Consider the following 17,493-nt stretch of genomic DNA (forward strand, 5'->3'; position numbering starts at 1 on the left):
TTTAGGGAAAATCCACTTTTAGGAAATCAACATTTAGGAAATCAATTTTTAGGAAAAAATCAATTTCCCTTAAGGAAAAGCTTCAAGGTCAGGCTGGATGGGGCTTGGAGAAATGTGGGATAGTGGGAGGTGTCCCTGCCCATGGCAGGGGGTGGAATGGGAGGAGCTTTAAGGCCCTTCCAACCCAACCCAACCCAACCCATCCCAACCCATCCCAGGACTCTGATCCCAGAAAAGCTGCTGAGATGCTGAAGGCTCTGGAAGGAAGACCTGGAGTGCCAAACTGCTCCCCATCCCAAACCAGCACATCCCTCACTCCAACACACGTTCACAGCAGGGAATTAAATCCTGAGGTTTGGGATTGCTGAGTGTGGGATTGCTGAATATTCTGCTCCCACCAGAAGGTGACACTCCTCGGGAGGAATCCCATGGGAATGCTGCAGCACTGGCAGGAATCACTAAGTCAGTGCCTCGTGCCTAAGCTGGGGCACAAATCCAGCTTCCACAGGCAGGGCTGCTGCTCCCTTGGGATCATCCATCCCTTCCCACCTCCCTGCAGCTCCATCTCCAAACCCAGGAACGCCAGGAAACAACTCCCTGTGGGACACAGAAGGGGTTTCCCTTTTCCTCAGGCACAAAACAGGGCACAAAGTGGCCTTTTTGGGTTTTTTTCCCTCATGTGGATGTGGATTCCTCCCACAATCCCAGAGAGCCACAGGAGAGGTGCTGAGGGGACTGAGATTCCCTGAGATTCCTCACACTTATGGACACAGTGGGAGCAAAGCCGTTTATTGTTCAATCCTCTCCTCCAGTTAATGCAACTCCAGGATAACCTGGGAATGAATCCCGAGGAATTCCCACCACATTCCTGGCTCCAGCCGCCCCCAGCCCCTCCTTCCTGCTGTTCCTGCCAATCCCAGGGGATTGTTTGGAAAAGCTGGAAGGTGAAACTACTTATTCCCTTTCACTTCTCCCACCTCTCACTTTCCCACCAACGTGACACTTTTCCTTTCCCAGCTCAGCCACAAATCCCAGGATTTCTCTGGAGAATCATCCTGGCTGTGCTCAGGGTTGATGCCACCCCTGCTCCTGATGCCATCCTTGCTCCTGATGTCACCCTCACTCCTGATGCCACCCCTGCTCCTGATGCCATCCCCACTCCTGGGGGCAGCTGGGGACATTCTGGGGCAGATGGGAATGCGCTGGGGCAGCTGGGGACACCCTGGGGCAGCTGGGGGCATCCTGGGGACACCCTGGGGCAGCTGGGGACATCCTGGGGACACCCTGGGGCAGCTGGGGACATCCTGGGGCAGATGGGAATGCGCTGGGGCAGCTGGGGACATCCTGGGGACATCCTGGGGCAGCTGGGGACACCCTGGGGCAGCTGGGGACACCCTGGGGACACCCTGGGGCAGCTGGGGACATCCCGGGGGCAGCTGGGGATGTCCTGGGGACACCCTGGGGCAGCTGGGGACACTCTGGCCCTATCTATGGCATGTGAAGGATGGAGTGCAATGACCTCTTGGGTTTGCCTTCCTGTGCCCCCCGCCCTGGGCAGCCCAACCCCACACCAGGGTGGGCACAGCAGGACCAGGGGCTGAGGCTGCACGTGGGGATTGGGGCTCCCTGGGCACCCCACACTGTCCAACAGCCCCCTAAGGCATGGGCAGCTCCAGGCAGGGGGTGCTGGCAATGCCCCCGATCCCCCCCAAGCCCAGGGGGGTGTGCCTGGGCAGGGGGTGCTGGCAATGCCCTCAATCCCCCCCAAGCCCAGGGGGGTGTGCCCGGGCAGGGGGTGCTGGCACTGCCCCCGATCCCCCCCAAGCCCAGGGAGGTATTCCCCGGCAGGGGGTGCTGGCGGTGCCCCCGATCCCCCCCAAGCCCAGGGAGGTATTCCCCGGCAGGGGGTGCTGGCGGTGCCCCCGATCCCCCCCGAGCCCAGGGAGGTGTGCCCTGGCAGGAGGTGCTGGCGGTGCCCCCGATCCCCCCGACCCCGGGGGGTGTGCCCGGGCAGGGGCACTCACCGGAAGCCGAACATGATCTCGTCGTGGCGCAGGTGGGCATCGTCGTCGATGGACAGGATGGCCTCGGTGTCGATCTCGGCCCAGGGCAGGAACCGGTTGTTGAGGCTGTTCTTCTCCGTGCGCACCACCTGGGGAGAGGGGGACGTGTTATGGGGCTGGGGGTGCCCGGGGGGTGTGCCAGCCCCCACTGTGCCATCCCCAGTGTGCCATCCCATGTGCCAGCCCCAGGTGTGCCAGCCCCAGCTGTGTCACCCCTGGGTGTGCCATCCCCACCTCTGTCATCCCCACCTGTGCCATCCCCACCTGTGCCATCCCCACCTGTGCCACGCCCAGCTGTGCCATCCTCAGCTGTGCCATCCCCAGTGTGCCATCCCACCTGTCCCATTCCCAGTGTGCCATCCCACCTGTGCCATCCCCACCTGTGCCATCCCACCTGTCCCATCCCCACCTGTCCCATCCCCACCTGTGCCATCCCCACCTGTGCCACGCCCACCTGTGCCACGCCCACCTGTGCCACGCCCACCTGTGCCATCCCCACCTGTGCCACCCCAGCTGTGCCATCCCCACAGTCCGTCACTGTCTCCCCCCCCCTGCCCTGGGGATCTTGGCTCTTCTCCAACCACTCTGGGGGAGTCCAGGACATTCCTGGCTCCAGGTGGTGCCACACCAGCACCTGCTGTGCCTGGGAAAAGGGAGGAGGAGGCAGGAGAAAGGCGGCAGCACCTCCCTGGTGCCCATTCCCAGCCCTCTCCCACATCAGTTCTCTCCTATCCCATATGGAATTCACTCTCTTGCTTGATTTGATGGCACTTGCACCAAAACCAGCCCTTTATTCCAACACCCAGAGCAGCTCTCCAGAGCCACTTCCAGCAGGACGATGTTTCTCCAGCCATCCATTGGCTGATGACACATCCCTGGATTTCAGTGGTTCCCCCTGGGGATGCTTCACCTCCTTGTTTTCCTTTCTATGCCAAGATGGATCAGGAGCTGCTGTTCTCCCCCTCCTCATGTATTAATGATTCTCCTGCTCCTCCCCCAGAGTTTCCTCCTCACCTTCCAACAGCCCCTTCGTGCCCTGACCCTCCACATTCCTCTGCTTTGCCACCTCCAACTTTTCCAGCCCTTCCCAACTCGGAATTAAAAGGATTTATGGATTATTTTAAGACTCCTCTCCAGAGGTATGGAAAGTGTTGCACTGGAAGGGGGTTTAGCCACGAAGGCAGAATATAAATTGGCAAAACAGATGCATTTTTAAAACAGGCATAATTAAATAATGCAACATAAACCCCAGCAGAAATTACCCCCTGCTGAGAACAAACCCACCCAAGGAGGCACCAGTGGAAAAGCTGCTTTTTAACCTGATCCTGTGCCCATGAAAGGAAAATGTGCAAACACTTGGGCTGCCTTTAAACTCCTCGACTGTGATCAGTGGGTGGCTCCTCCCGAGAGGGGACACAAATAAAGCTGATTATTTATTCCTTTCTGTACAGGAGCAGCTGTTGCATCTTTCTGAAGTAACTTAAGGAGAAGAATTCTTATTTTAGCATTAAAGGGATGCAGAGACTCCCTTGTTTTCATCCTCTCTGAGTGTTGCTGGTGGTGGCCATGTAATTAAAGCTGCTCGTTAAGTTGCTTGTCTAATTAGATTTATTTTACAATTAATTGCAATTATTTGGCTCCAAAGAACGTCCCTGGGATAACAACACACTGTTCAAACAGCTCCTGTCCCATCTCAGCTTCCCAAAACTCTGCTCTTTGCTGTCCCTGGAAGCTCCCAGGGAAAACCTGGGGAGCACAAGGGGATGGCAAAGCTCAGAATCCAAATGGGAATGTCTGGGATCATGGGATGGATTCACAAGGTGCTGTTTGCTGAGGCACCAGGGAAAGGAATTTCAGGAGGAAAGAGCTCCTGCTCGGGGTTTTGATGCTGAGAACCCCAATTTTGGGTCTGCTGGGGTATTTCTGCAATGCAATAGGCAATATCCAAAGGTGTGATCATGGAATCATGGAATTGTTCAGGTTGGAAAAGAGTCCAAGTGTCAACCAGCCCTGCCCAGGCCACCCTGCCCGTGTCCCCAAGTGCCACATCCACAGGGATTCCAATCCCTCCAGGGGTGGGACTCCACCCCTGCCAGAGCTGGGCAGCCCTTTCCATGCAGGAATCATTCCCAATATCCCACCAAACCATCCCTGGCCCAGCCTGAGGCTGTTCCCTCCCTCCTGTCCCTGTTCCCTGAGGCAGAGCCTGATCCCAACCTTGTTAAACTCCCTCTCAGGGGGTTGTAGGAGCTGGGACAGCCCCAGGATGGCACAGAATCCTCAGGGATGGGTCAGGTTGGAAAAGCCCTCTGGGATCATCCAGTGCCACCACCCCCAGTCCTGCCCAGGCCACCCTGCCCATGTCCCCAAGTGCCACATCCATAGGGATTCCAACCCCTCCAGGAATGGGGACTCCACCCCTGCCCTGGGCAGTTCATTCCAAGGCCTGAGCACCCTTTCCATGCAGGAATCATTCCCAAGATCCAACCAAACCATCCCTGGCCCAGCTTGAGGCCGTTCCCTCCCTCCTGTCCCTGTTCCCTGAGGCAGAGCCCGACCCTCCCCTGGATCCATCAGGGATTGCAGAGCCAGAAGGTCCCCCCTGAGCCTCCTTTTCTCCAGGCTGAGCCCCCCCAGCTCCCTCAGCTGCTCCTGGAGCTCCAGCCCCTTCCCAGCTCCGTTCCCTGCCCTGCACACGCTCCAGCCCCTCAGGGTCTCCTCTCTGGGGGTCCCAGCAGTGCCCCCAGGGCAGGAGGTGCAGCCTCACCAGAGCCCAGCTCGTGCCATGTGGATGTTCCAACACCTGCCATGGCTCTTCTCTGATGCTCTTTGAAGCTGCAGCTGCTGAACATCACAAACTGCTCCCACCTGGAACATCTCCCACCTGTGCCAGGAGGTGTGTCAGGCCAGGCACAACCTCAGTCTGTCCTTACCCTTGGAAAAGCCCCAGCAGAGCCTGGAACAGCCCCATGGGAACCACTCCCAGGCTGGACCTCCCCAACCTTCTCCAAACAAACAAACCCCCAAAACTTCTGAGGTGTCAAAGCCCAGCTCTCCATCAGCCTGTCACTCTTCAGCTTCCACCAGCCAATTCCTGTTCTTCTGCCTGCACTGGGAAAGGCACATTCCAAGTCCCTTGGGCTGTGCCAACCAGGCTGGAGCTCAGAGATGGGTCTGGGAAGGGCTGGGACTTGGGAAAGTCAGGAAGGCAGTTCAGGAGCAGCCCTGAGGTCTCCTGCCCTAGCCAGGCCATCACCAGCTGTGCCATCACAGGGTGAATGGGCAGCAACACCCTGCCCAGGGGCACCGAAATTCCCAGTGGAGAAGAAGGTGCTGGAAAATCCAAGGTCCCAGGGATTGTTGGGAATACCTTCCTGCAGGGTTTATCCTTCCCCACTTTGCTCCCTGGGCTGGAGCTGCGTTAATTAACAGCCCCTTTCCGGGCTAATCCTCGGCTTTGTTGTGCAATCAGCTCTTGAGCAGGTCCCTCCTGGGGATGTGCCAGGCGGGATTTCCACGGGAGCAGCAAACAAAGCACCTGGCAGAGCAGGTGCCAGGGGAAACTGAAGTTGGAGAGCAGGAAAAAATCCTTTGCAGAGAGAGTGCTCAGGCATTGGAATGGCCTGCCCAGAGAGGGGGTGGATTCCCCATCCCTGGAGGTTTTTCAGCTGAGCTTGGCCATGGCACTGAGTGCCATGATCTGGTAAAGGGACTGGAGTTGGACCAAGGGTTGGACTTGATGATCTCGGAGGGCTTTTCCAACCCAATCCATTCTGTGATTCTGTGAAGACCTGAGAGGGTTCAGCTGGAGAAGGGAAAGCTCCAAGGAGACCTGAGAGCCCCTTCCAGTGCCCAAAGGGGCTCCAGAAATGCTGGAGAGGGACGATGGGCTGGGAGAGCTGAGGGTGTTCAGGTGGAGAAGGGAAAGCTCCAGGGAGAGCAACGAGGCTGGAGAAGGGACTGGAGCACAAGTGCTGTGGGGAGAGGCTGAGGGAGCTGGGGGTGTTCAGCCTGGAGAAGAGGAGGCTCAGAGGTGACCTCAGCACTGTCTGGAACTGCCTGAAGGGAAGTTGTGGCCAGGTGGGGGTTGGTCTCTTCTCCCAGGCACTCAGCAATAGGACAAGGGGGCACGATGGGCTCAAGCTCTGCCAGGGGAAATTGAAGTGGGAGAGCAGAAAGAAATTCTTTGCAGAGAGAGTGCTCAGGGATTGGAATGGGCTGCCCAGAGAGGGGGTGGATTCCCCATCCCTGGAGGTTTTTCAGCTGAGCTTGGCCGTGGCACTGAGTGCCATGATCTGGTAAAGGGCCTGGAGTTGGACCAAGGGTTGGGCTGGATGATCTCAGAGGGCTTTTCCAACCCAATCCATTCTGTGATTCCATGATTGGTTCTGACTGTTAAAACTGGTGCATCTCACTCTTACAAATCCCCTGAAGATGCTGCTCAGCATTTAAAAGCTGCTCTGTCCCCTCCTACAAGAGCTTTGGCTCAGCCATTCCTGTCTGGGGGCATCCAAACGAGCATCACATCCCAACCAAGGGAGGAAGGAATTGCAGTCAGGATCTCAACTCACTGAGCAGCCAGTGGAATATAAACCTGGATCCAGGCAGGAGCCATCAAGTTTGCAGGGAGGTGATTGTTGGATGGGGAGAGGACAGGGGATTTATGGCTGTTTATGTGGCTGGGAGCAGCAGCCATAAAGCTCAGCACACAAACTCCCTTCTGCCTTCCAGGCTTATTCCAGAGTGGAAGCTTTCCAGGGATTTCTGAGATGAGAAGGTTGAGATCTCACTGGGAAGGTTCTGGATGGAATGGAGATATCTTTCTGCCTGCCCTCAAATCCATCACCCAGAGATCAGAGCTCCTTTATGGAATGTTGGGAAAACAGAACAAGCCAACCCACACTGTGGTTCTCTAATTGGAATTTTATCCCTCGTTATTCCTGTTGTTCCAGGAGCACAACCCATCCAGAAAAGCCACTTCCAGCAGCTCAAATCCCACAGGTTGGGGTTGGGATGACACCCTGAGTGTGGGCAAATAAAGGAGAGAGGCATTTTCCCCAAACACACACCACAGGAAGCAACAAATGTGGCTGAGCCAGAGCATGAAAAACCAGGATACAAATCCCAGATGGGATTCTGAGGAATCTCCCTCTGCTGGATTATATTTGCTGGATCCTTGGGAAGTTCTGCTTCCCCTGGTCCATCTCACCCAGCCCATCATCTCCATCCTGAAGAGCACACAACCATCCCCAGGGCATCTTCTTCAAAGCCTGGATTATCCCAGGACTTTTAAACAAAATCCAGGAGGAAAAAAGGGTCCCACCAAGAGGCAGGGAACAAATTCCTGCCCAGTACATGGTTGGGATGGATCCAGAACCACAGGATGGGCTGGGAATGAAGGGCCAGCATGTGTTAGACACTACAGAGTTCACACAAATGAGGCATAATTAAAAACAATTGCTGTTATAAACTCCTGATAAAATCAGCCCAATTAATAGCAGTGTTTTGAAACCAAACTGCTTTGCCACCTGCGTTCAGAGCCAGAGGAAAATGAGCTTTATTGGGAAGAATTATCCCACCTGGAGCTGTTCTGAAGCTTTTCTTGCCCCCCTGAGCTCCTCTTTGTCCCAGTAGACCACAGGGCTGTCCCTTGGTGCAGAGATAAGCCAGGCTGGCACCAGCTCTGAGATCAAAGCCTTGATTAGCCCTTCCACATCCAGGCTGGGAACTCAATCTCTCCACCCCAAAACACTTTCAAAGTTCAGTGTCAAGAACAAACCCCATTTCCCTTCCCTACAGGAACCTCAAAGTTCAGTGTCAAGAACAAACCCCATTTCCCTTCCCTACAGGAACCTCAAAGTTCAGTGTCAAGAACAAACCCCATTTCCCTTCCCTACAGGAACCTCCAACCCCCTCGGAGTTCAATTCAGATAAACATCAGAGAACTGAAGGCTTTGCTGAACTCTTTGGATCTCCAAGTGTTATCTGGGAAGCCCAAGAACAGCCACAACAGATTTCCTGCTGCTCATAAATCTGGGAATAGGAGAAAACAGCATGTCTGGGAGCTCAGAAGGAGATGTGCAAGTGGAGGCTTTGGTGATGGGGTCAGGTTTTATCACAAACCAGTTGGATTTCAAGGAAATGGAAGGAAGATGAGTTGGATCTGCTTCCCCATCAGATCCAGGAAGGGATAAAAGGGATAAGGGACTGTCCAGGGGGGGATTGATAAGACCTAAAACTCAGTGGTGGAGAGGGAGGGGAAGTTCTGAGAATAAGTTTGAGGTAAAGAATGAACATTTTAGTATGAGCAGTAACTATTGCTGTTCCCAGCCCTCCAGGAAACTTGGGAGTGAGTCCCCACCTTGTACTTGGGAGCTGCAATGTCTTTGCTGATGGACCCACAGGGCCTGGGGAGGCACCTGGGAGTGACATCAAACATGGAGCAACAAGCAGGGATTAAAATCTCTCTCTTACTTCTCATCCCTTTTGTATCCAGGAGGTACCACGACCTTCCCACGCCCCTCTCTGATGTCCCAGTGCCCCACAAGGTCCCTCCTGTTTCAGCAAACACGGAGTTTGTTCATCCCAACTGCTCAAAACTCACAAGCCAAAGCCAAAGATGAGCTCAGCTGGTTAAAACTTGGTTGTAACAATGCCAAGGTCATGGGTTCAATCCCCAGTGAGGGCCATTGACTGAAGAGTTGGACTAGATGATCCTCGTGGGTCCTTCCAACCCAGAATAGTCTGGGATTCTGTGAAATGATGCCCTTGGTGGGGCAGCACCAGGTTATGGTGCCCTGGGAGACAAGGCTGCCCTCACAGCCTGTGCAGGAGGCACAACCCAAGGGTTTGGCACAGCACAAACACTCCACAAGTGCAGGTCCTGCCCTTTGGCCACCCCAACCCCCTGCAGTGCTCCAGGCTGGGCACAGAGTGGCTGGAGAGCAGCCAGGCAGAGGGACCTGGGGGGACTGAGGGACAGAAAGCTCAAGAGGAGCCACCAGTGTGCCCAGGTGGCCAAGAAGGCCAATGGGATCCTGGCCTGGATCCAAAGTAGCGTGGCCAGCAGGCCCAGGGCAGTGACCCTTCCCCTGGACTCTGCCTTGGGGAGGCCACACCTTGAGTGTTGTGTTCAGTTCTGGGCCCCTCAGTTGAGGCAAGAGATTGAGGGGCTGGAGCGGGGCCAGAGAAGAGCAACGAGGCTGGAGAAGGGACTGGATGTGGCACTGAGTGTCCTCTGAAACACCTCCAGGGACAGAGAATCCAACATGTCTTGATCCAACCCTACTGTGATCACCAGCCCATGGTACTCAGCTTTCTCTGTGCCCAGCCCTGAGCTGCCCCAGTGCTCAGCCCTCAGCTGCCCCAGTGCCCAGCCCTGAGCTGCCCTCTGTGCCAAGCCCTCAGCTGCCCCTGTGCCAAGCCCTCAGCTGTCCCTGTGCCCAGCCCTCAGCTGCCCATTGCCCAGCCCTCAGCTGCCCTCTGTGCCAAGCCCTGAGCTGTCCCTGTGCCCAGCCCTCAGCTGCCCCTGTGCCAAGCCCTCAGCTGTCCCTGTGCCCAGCCCTCAGCTGCCCTCTGTGCCCAGCCCTCAGCTGCCCCTGTGCCCAGCCCTCAGCTGCCCTCTGTGCCCAGCCCTGAGCTGTCCTCTGTGCCCAGCCCTGAGCTGCCCTCTGTGCCCAGCCCTGAGCTATCCTCTGTGCCCAGCCCTGAGCTGCCCCTGTGCCCAGCCCTGAGCTGTCCTCAGTGCCCAGCCCTGAGCTGCCCCTGTCCCCAGCCCTGAGCTGTCCCTGTCCCCAGCCCTGAGCTATCCTCTGTGCCCAGCCCTGAGCTGCCCATTGCCCAGCCCTGAGCTGCCCCTGGGCCCAGCCCTGAGCTGCCCATTGCCCAGCCCTGAGCTGCCCCTGTGCCCAGCCCTGAGCTGTCCCTGTGCCCAGCCCTGAGCTGTCCCAGTGCCCAGCCCTGAGCTGCCCTCTGTGCCCCAGCAGCTGTGCCAGGGCTGCTCCACCCCTGGGATGCACCAACACAGCAGAATAACCCACCAGCAGAATAACCATCATAGAATCCTAGAATGGTTTGGGTTGGGAGGGACCTTAAAGACCATCCTGCTCCAACCCTCAGTCATGGGCAGGGACACCCCCCACCCTCCCAGGTTGCTCCAAGCCATGTAATTATTGCTGCCATTCCTCTGGTGTTGATCAGGAATCCTAATTGCAAATGCCTTCCCTCTGGTCCCCAACCCCATCACTGCATCCTAAGCCAAGGAATTCAGGGAGCTGAGGCTGTCCATGGAAAAGCCATCCCAAACCAGCCCATGGCACGGGAGGGAATGAAGGGCTGGGCTCAGGAACAGCTGGGAGGGCTGGGAGGGTGTTGGAGTTAATATTCCAAGTGCAAATCCCAGAGGAGCAGCCACTGCTTGTTCCATCATCATCCCACCTGCACCTCTGTTAGGCCCTGCAGGGACAAACAGCTGAATTTTAGGATTCCAGGCAAACCAAGGAGCAAATTTGTTCCTTCCTCTGCTGCTACAGAGCAGTAAAAACACACACTGAGTCGGCCAAACTCGCAGGGATGAGGGAACTCAGCAGCAGGTGGTGCTGTGAACCCGACAAGGCTTTTTTGTGTGACATCTCTGAGCTGTTCCCATGGAGGGACCGACCTCACCAACCTGGGAGACATTCCTGGGAATGCTGGGGCATCACACAGGGCCAGGTCAACCTCAGGGACTCGGGGCCAAGAAACACAGGGATTTTCCTTCTTTTCTGAACTGGCCTTCTGGAAGCAAACCTGGAGCTCCCCATTCCCACAGGAGCTCAAAGCTGAGCTGGGCTCCTCCTGAGTTTGTGCACAAGGGCTGTGAAAGGCAGGGAGAGGTGGGAATGCTCAGTGGGAAGTTGTGACTCACCAAACACCTTCTGTAGGTGAGTTGTTGGTCCAGAAAAGCACAAATCACATCCCCAGGGGAGGGTTTGGCACGTGCTGAGTGAGTTGGTGGAGCCAGAACCTCAGCTGGAATTTCTGCAAAGCTCCCAGGGGGGGAAAGGATGGACTGAAATGGTGCTGTGGGTCAGCACAGAGGGTTTGATGGTGAGGATCTGCCCCTGGGTCACACACACCACTCCAGAGTGGCTCCAGCTCCCTGTGGCTGGTGCTGCTTTTACCAGAAAGCCAAACCTAAAAGATCAACTCCCTGTTGAAGGAGCAGCAGAGAAGCTGGTGGTGGCCTCACACCGATGTCACAGCCTGCCCAGGACCTGTCCTGTCCCCCTCAGCAGGAGCATCACCTGGGGATCCTGCTGGGCTCCCCAAAAGGGAGATGCCAAAGCACCTTGGGGGGTTTCTGAAGGACAGGAGGTGCAAACCTCAGGCCCCATCTCTCCTCACTGCCCCACCAGCAGGGACAGGCAGGGCAGCATTCCCTGCTCAGCCTGCTCCTGAGCTATAAATGGCATTCCCAGGGATGCTGTGGCCATCCCAGCAGCTCTGCAGACCCAGATCAGACATTTTCCAAGGATTATTCCTCCTCAAACAAGCAGCTACACTGACTGAGCCCTCTCAGCAGCCACCAGGGCAGCAGAAAAGGACAGCAGGCTGTGCAGTGGCTGCAGAGAGCAAAGCCAGCCCCTGGCTCTGGGACAAAGCTGGAGGGAAGGGACAGTCACTGCCACAGCCACGGGAGCTGCTGCTGCTGCCACTGAGCCCACCCAGTGCCTCAGAAATGCCTCCAGCACACACAGCACAGCCCTGAGGAAGAGGAGGAAGGGAATTCCTGCAGGGCTTTTCCAGCCACAGCTCTGCCACTGAGGGACCTGAACTCAGATGGGAGAGAGAGGACCTGGAACATCAGGATGTCACTTAGAACATGAGCAGAGGTTGGGAAATTATTGTTTAGGGATGCTTAAGGTTTAGCCTCAAAATCACAGAATGGTTTGGGTTCAAAGAGACCTTAAAGCCCATCCAGTTCCACCCCCTGACATGGGCAGGGACACCTCCCACTATCCCAGATTGCTCCAAGCCCTGTCCAGCCTGGCCTTGGACACTCCCAGGGATCCAGGGACAGCCACAGCTTCTCTGGGAATTCCAGCCCAGCCAACAATTCCTTCCCAATATTCCCTCTGGTTCTGGAAGGGCCTCCAAGGTCTCCCTGGATCCTTCTCCTCTCCAGGCTGGACACCCCCAGCTCTCCCAGCCTGGCTCCAGAGCTGCCATTGGATCCATGCCCAGCCCAGCTCCCAACTGGGAAGGACTTCAAGGAACAAGGGGCTTCTCTGGGAATCTCGTGACTCTTGGAAGGGTCTCCCTTCCCCTTTCCTGCCTTTTAAATTCACAGATTCCATAAAAATCCCTCAGAGTGTCCTTTATCTCAGAATCCCAGAATGGTTTGGGTTGGAAGGGACCTCAAAGCTCATCCCATTCCATGGGCAGGGACACCTCCCACTGTCCCAGGGAATCCAACCTGGCCTTGGACACTCCCAGGGCTGGGCCATCCATCCTTTCTCTGGGAATTCCAGCCCAGCCCCTCCCCACCCTCCCAGCCACCAATTCCTTCCCAATATCCCCTTTCCCAGCCCTGCCCTCTGGCACTGGGAAGCCATTCCCTGTGTCCTGTCCCTCCAGCCCTTGGCCCCAGTCCCTCTCCAGCTCTCCTGGAGCCCCTTCAGGCTCTGCAAGGGCCTCCAAGGTCTCCCTGGATCCTTCTCCTCTCCAGGTGGCCCCCCCAGCTCGCTGAGATGTTCCAGCTCTGTGATCAACTTCGTGGCCTCCTCTGGACTCCCTTAAATGTTTTAAATCAAAACTCTCTTCAGGTAACTCTGGCTGTTCAAACTCCACTCATTTTTTAGGTTCTCAGGATTAAAAGCAGAGCAGAAACAGGCAAAGCACAGCAGGGTCTGAACCTTCCCAGGTGCATCTGAGCACCAGCTTTGGGCTCTGGAGCTGTGGCTGCCTCAGAGCTCCCTTTCATTTGTCTCCCTTTGCTTTTGTTCATGTGGATGAAAACGCTCTCAAGGAATGGCAAAGGAAGGGCTGAGGTTTCTCCTGTCACTGCTAGTTAGAAATCCTGAGGTTGGAAGAGGAGGCTGGAAGTCTCTACCCCAAAATTGAGCCAGACCTTCTCTTTAATGACTCCTCCTTTCCTCTGCTGCCAGAGACCTTCCCAAAATGAATGTGTGCACAGAGAAACAGCCAAACTCCCCCAGCCCCAGCCCTGCTGCAGCCTCCCCACCTGTTCAGAGCAGCATTCCATCCAAATTCCTGTCTCCTTTTGTTCCCCCTGAACCTGGAACAGCAGAGCAGTGGCTGGAGACACGAACACTCATTTCCAAGGAATGTTTCCACCTTGCACAGACCAGGCTTCTCATTCCCAGCCTTTGCTTTTGGCTGCAATACTGTTTAAAGTGAGATGGGAACAGTTTTCACAGCTCAGTTTTGGCACTTTAGATCTGAGGGTAATGGACCTGCATCTGTTCCAGGGGCAGCCCTGAGTGGCTGCACCAACTTCACATTAATTTGTATTTGCACAGAGTCACCTCAGGCTGGGTGCAGGGCCAGAATATTTTATCAGGCTCCTGTGCAGGTGAAAATCTCTGAATTTTAAAGTAATCTCTGAATTTTAAAGTAATCTCTGAATTTTGAAGTAATCTCTGATTTAATGTAAATTAAGCCATCACAAGAAATCTGTACTTTAAGTTTTTTTGAAAATCAAATATTCTGTAACCCTGTTTATCTCATTTTCCATGAAAGATTCAAAGACCCAGCACAGCTCTGGGGTTTGTTCCTGATTAATTGCCAGCCCTGTAACCTGCTCTGGAGGACCAAACCACGGCCAAGCAGCACAGGCTGCAAACCAAGTTTGAAGGAACTGATCAATAAGGAAGGTCAGACCCTGCAGAGAGGCTGAAGGAGGAAGCTCAGCATTCCTTTGGGAATTCTGCCAGCACAGCCACACAGCTGGAGTGCAGACCCAAATCCAACCAGGAAACTCTGGAGCTCTTGTCCCCAGCAGCTCCTGGGTGGGAATCAGGACTCTGTTCCACTTCCAAAGGGTTTGTCAGCCCAGGATGTGCTGCACACTCTGCTCTGTGTCATTGGGCTGGGATTTACATGGAATGATGGAATGGTTTGGGTGGGAAGGGACCTCAGAGACCATTTCTTTCCACAACCCTGCCATGAACAGAGACACTTCCCACTGTCCCAGGTTGCTCCAAGGGAATCCAGCTTGGCCTTGGACACTCCCAGGGATGGGACAGCCACAGCTTCTCTGGGAATTCCAGCCCAGCCCCTCCCCACCCTCCCAGTCACCAATTCCTTCCCAATATCCCACCCAAATCTCCCCTTTCCCACTGGGAAGCCATTCCCTGTGTCCTGTCCCTCCAGCCCTTGGCCCCAGTCCCTCTCCAGCTCTCCTGGAGCCCCTTCAGGCTCTGCAAGGGCCTCCAAGGTCTCCCTGGATCCTTCTCCTCTCCAGGTGACCCCCCCAGCTCTCCCAGCCTGGCTCCAAAGGGGCTCCAGCCCTGGAGCAGCTCCAGGGCCTCCTCTGGACTCTCTCCAGCAGCTCCAGGTCCCTGTGCTGTTGAATTTTCTCCAGTAACCCTCTGGCTCCAGGTGTTTGCTCATGGCTCTTGCAGGCACACAAAGTGCTGCTGTTGAGTTGCTCCTCAGACTCACACAGTGCCTGGACCCCTTCAATCACACAGAGGGGCCCCCCCATCCCCTTCCTTCCCCCCAGGTGTCCCACACTCAGCTCTGGGCTTTGGCACCTGGACACAGGGCAGTCCTTGAATCCCTGAGACACCTGGACACAGGGCAGTCTTTGAATCCCAGAGATCCTGAGATACCTGGACACAGGGCAGTTCTTGAATCCCAGAGATCCTGAGATACCTGGACATAGGGCAGTCTTTGAATCCCAGAGATCCTGAGATACCTGGACATAGGGCAGTTCTTGAATCCCAGAGATCCTGGAGACACCTGAACACAGGGCAGTCCTTGCAGCCCAAGGACACCTGAACACAGGACAGTCCTTGAATCCCAGAGATCCTGAGACACCTGGACATAGGGCAGTCCTTGAATCCCAGAGATCCTGGAGACACCTGAACACAGGGCAGTCCTTGAATCCCAGAGATCCTGGAGACACCTGAACACAGGGCAGTCCTTGAATCCCAGAGATCCTGGAGACACCTGAACACAGGGCAGTCCTTGCAGCCCAGAGACACCTGGACACAGGGCAGTCCTTGAATCCCTGAGACACCTGGACACAGGGCAGTCCTTGAATCCCAGAGATCCTGAGACACCTGAACACAGGGCAGTCCTTGAATCCCAGAGATCCTGAGACACCTGGACATAGGGCAGTCCTTGAATCCCAGAGATCCTGGAGACACCTGAACACAGGGCAGTCCTTGAATCCCAGAGATCCTGAGACACCTGGACATAGGGCAGTCCTTGCAGCCCAGAGACACCTGAACACAGGGCAGTCCTTGAATCCCAGAGATCCTGAGACACCTGGACATAGGGCAGTCCTTGAATCCCAGAGATCCTGAGACACCTGGACACAGGGCAGTCCTTGCAGCCCAAGGACACCTGAACACAGGACAGTCCTTGAATCCCTGAGACACCTGAACACAGGGCAGTCCTTGAATCCCAGAGATCCTGAGACACCTGAACACAGGGCAGTCCTTGCAGCCCAAGGACACCTGGACACAGGGCAGTCCTTGAACCTCAGAGATCCCAGAGATACCTGAACACAGGGCAGTCCTTGCAGCCCAGAGACACCTGAACACAGGGCAGCCCTTGCAGCCCAAGGACACCTGGACACAGGGCAGTCCTTGCAGCCCAGTGTTACTGGAGACATATTTCTTACACAGAGATGCAGCACTGCTTCCAGATCTGAGAGAATTGGATATTCCCCTTCAAAAGGCACTTTTTCCCCATCAAGAAATCAGATCCACAGCTCTGGTGTCTCTTTTGACATTGGCTTGTCTTTTTTTCCAAGCCCACAACCCCTCCTGCCTCTCCCCGTGGCCAACACATCTCACATCTCAGTCTCTGCTCCCCAAGTCCTTGTGCCCTTCTCCACAGCAGATTTCAGGATTTGCTGCTGCCTGATGGAGCCCAGGGAAGGTTTCCATTATTCCCACACCAAACCATCCATGTAGATGAACACAACAGACTCCCAGAGGGGTTAAACACCCAGGCTGGAGATGGACTTATCAACAAGCACATCAGGGATGGATGTCTGGGGTTAACCCTCCTGTGAGAGCTCCCAGACTTGGGCTCTTTTAAAAACTGGGATTTAGGACAATGGGAAGAAAGCAGAGCTGTTCCCAGACCAACATGCTCCTTTGGAAAGGACTCAGCAGAAGCTTTCTGAGCTCCAGCCACTCCCTGGCACTTGGCAGGAGCACATCCAACATCCCAAAGCAGACACAGACAATTCCCTCCCGTGGAACCAAACATTCCCTATGGCACATGTCCTGTGGCACAGGGACTGGCACGTGGCTCAAAGGTGACACACAAGCCAGTGGGGCTCCAACACAGAGGATGTGTAGGTGAGAGCAAGGCACCAAAATCCATCATCCTCCATCACCAGAGACTCTTTTCCCTTCACAAATAACCCCCATGAGCAGCTCCAGTGAGAACAACCCTCACTCCGAAGGAGATCGTTGGTTTTCCGGCAGACACAATGCAAAGATTCCGTGGAATTCAAGCCGTTCAATGGGACTAATGGGAGAGATTATTTCCCAATTATCCAAGCAATTTTCTCTCCTCATTGTCCCCGGACCATAAGGGTTTTTAAACGCGAGCAGAAGGATTTATTCATCACAATAATAATAAAACTAAATATTAAATCAATGAATCTCTTTGCATGCAGCATAAAGCTGGCCCTGCCACGGAGCCCAGAGTGGCCTGTCACATAAACCACACGCAGTTGGGCTGCTTAAGTACCATCTCCCTCTCCTGTTTTTCCTTGCCCTAATTTGTAAGGCATTATCCTTCCATTTGTCCTCTAAACCCGGCTGGATTCAGCCCTCAGTGCTCGTGGTTGGCAGTGGCTCTGCCTGTGCTCTCCCTGCACACAGAGATCAGTATTTAATATTGATTATTAACAATGGCCAGGGCAGGAAGTTGTGCTGGGATGGCAGAGAAGTCCCAAAATAAACATACAAATAATAATTTAGGGCGAATTAACTCCTCACAAGCAACACTGTCAGTGTGTGAGTGAGTGGCTGGGCATGATGAGGAATGGTGGATTTTAAAGGTGTTGTCTCTTCAGTCTGGCTGGGAATACAAAATAACCAACCCAAACCTGTGGAAAACTCAACTACAACCTCTGGAGCAGAGAAGTTCTGACAGTCACGTTGGCCTTGGCTTGTAATTCCTTCTCTGCCATCCCTTGTAACATAAAGTGAGAGATGAGTTTTGAGGATTCAGTGGG

At 55.0% G+C, this 17,493-nt stretch overlaps 1 protein-coding gene across 5 annotated transcripts in view; it reads right to left on the minus strand.

Annotated features, from left to right (window-relative positions):
- EXTL3 (exostosin like glycosyltransferase 3) overlaps positions 1 to 17,493 on the minus strand; it is a 161,234-nt gene that overhangs the window by 6,987 nt on the left and 136,754 nt on the right. For all 5 annotated transcript variants that reach the window (XM_071547629.1, XM_071547628.1, XM_071547630.1 and 2 more), the window contains one exon: positions 2,025 to 2,152. In XM_071547629.1, the coding sequence (XP_071403730.1) occupies positions 2,025 to 2,152 (128 nt within the window). The remainder of the gene's footprint in view (positions 1 to 2,024; positions 2,153 to 17,493) is intronic.

The sequence above is a fragment of the Pithys albifrons genome, chromosome 2, assembly GCF_047495875.1.
Source record: "Pithys albifrons albifrons isolate INPA30051 chromosome 2, PitAlb_v1, whole genome shotgun sequence".
Lineage (NCBI taxonomy): Eukaryota > Metazoa > Chordata > Aves > Passeriformes > Thamnophilidae > Pithys > Pithys albifrons.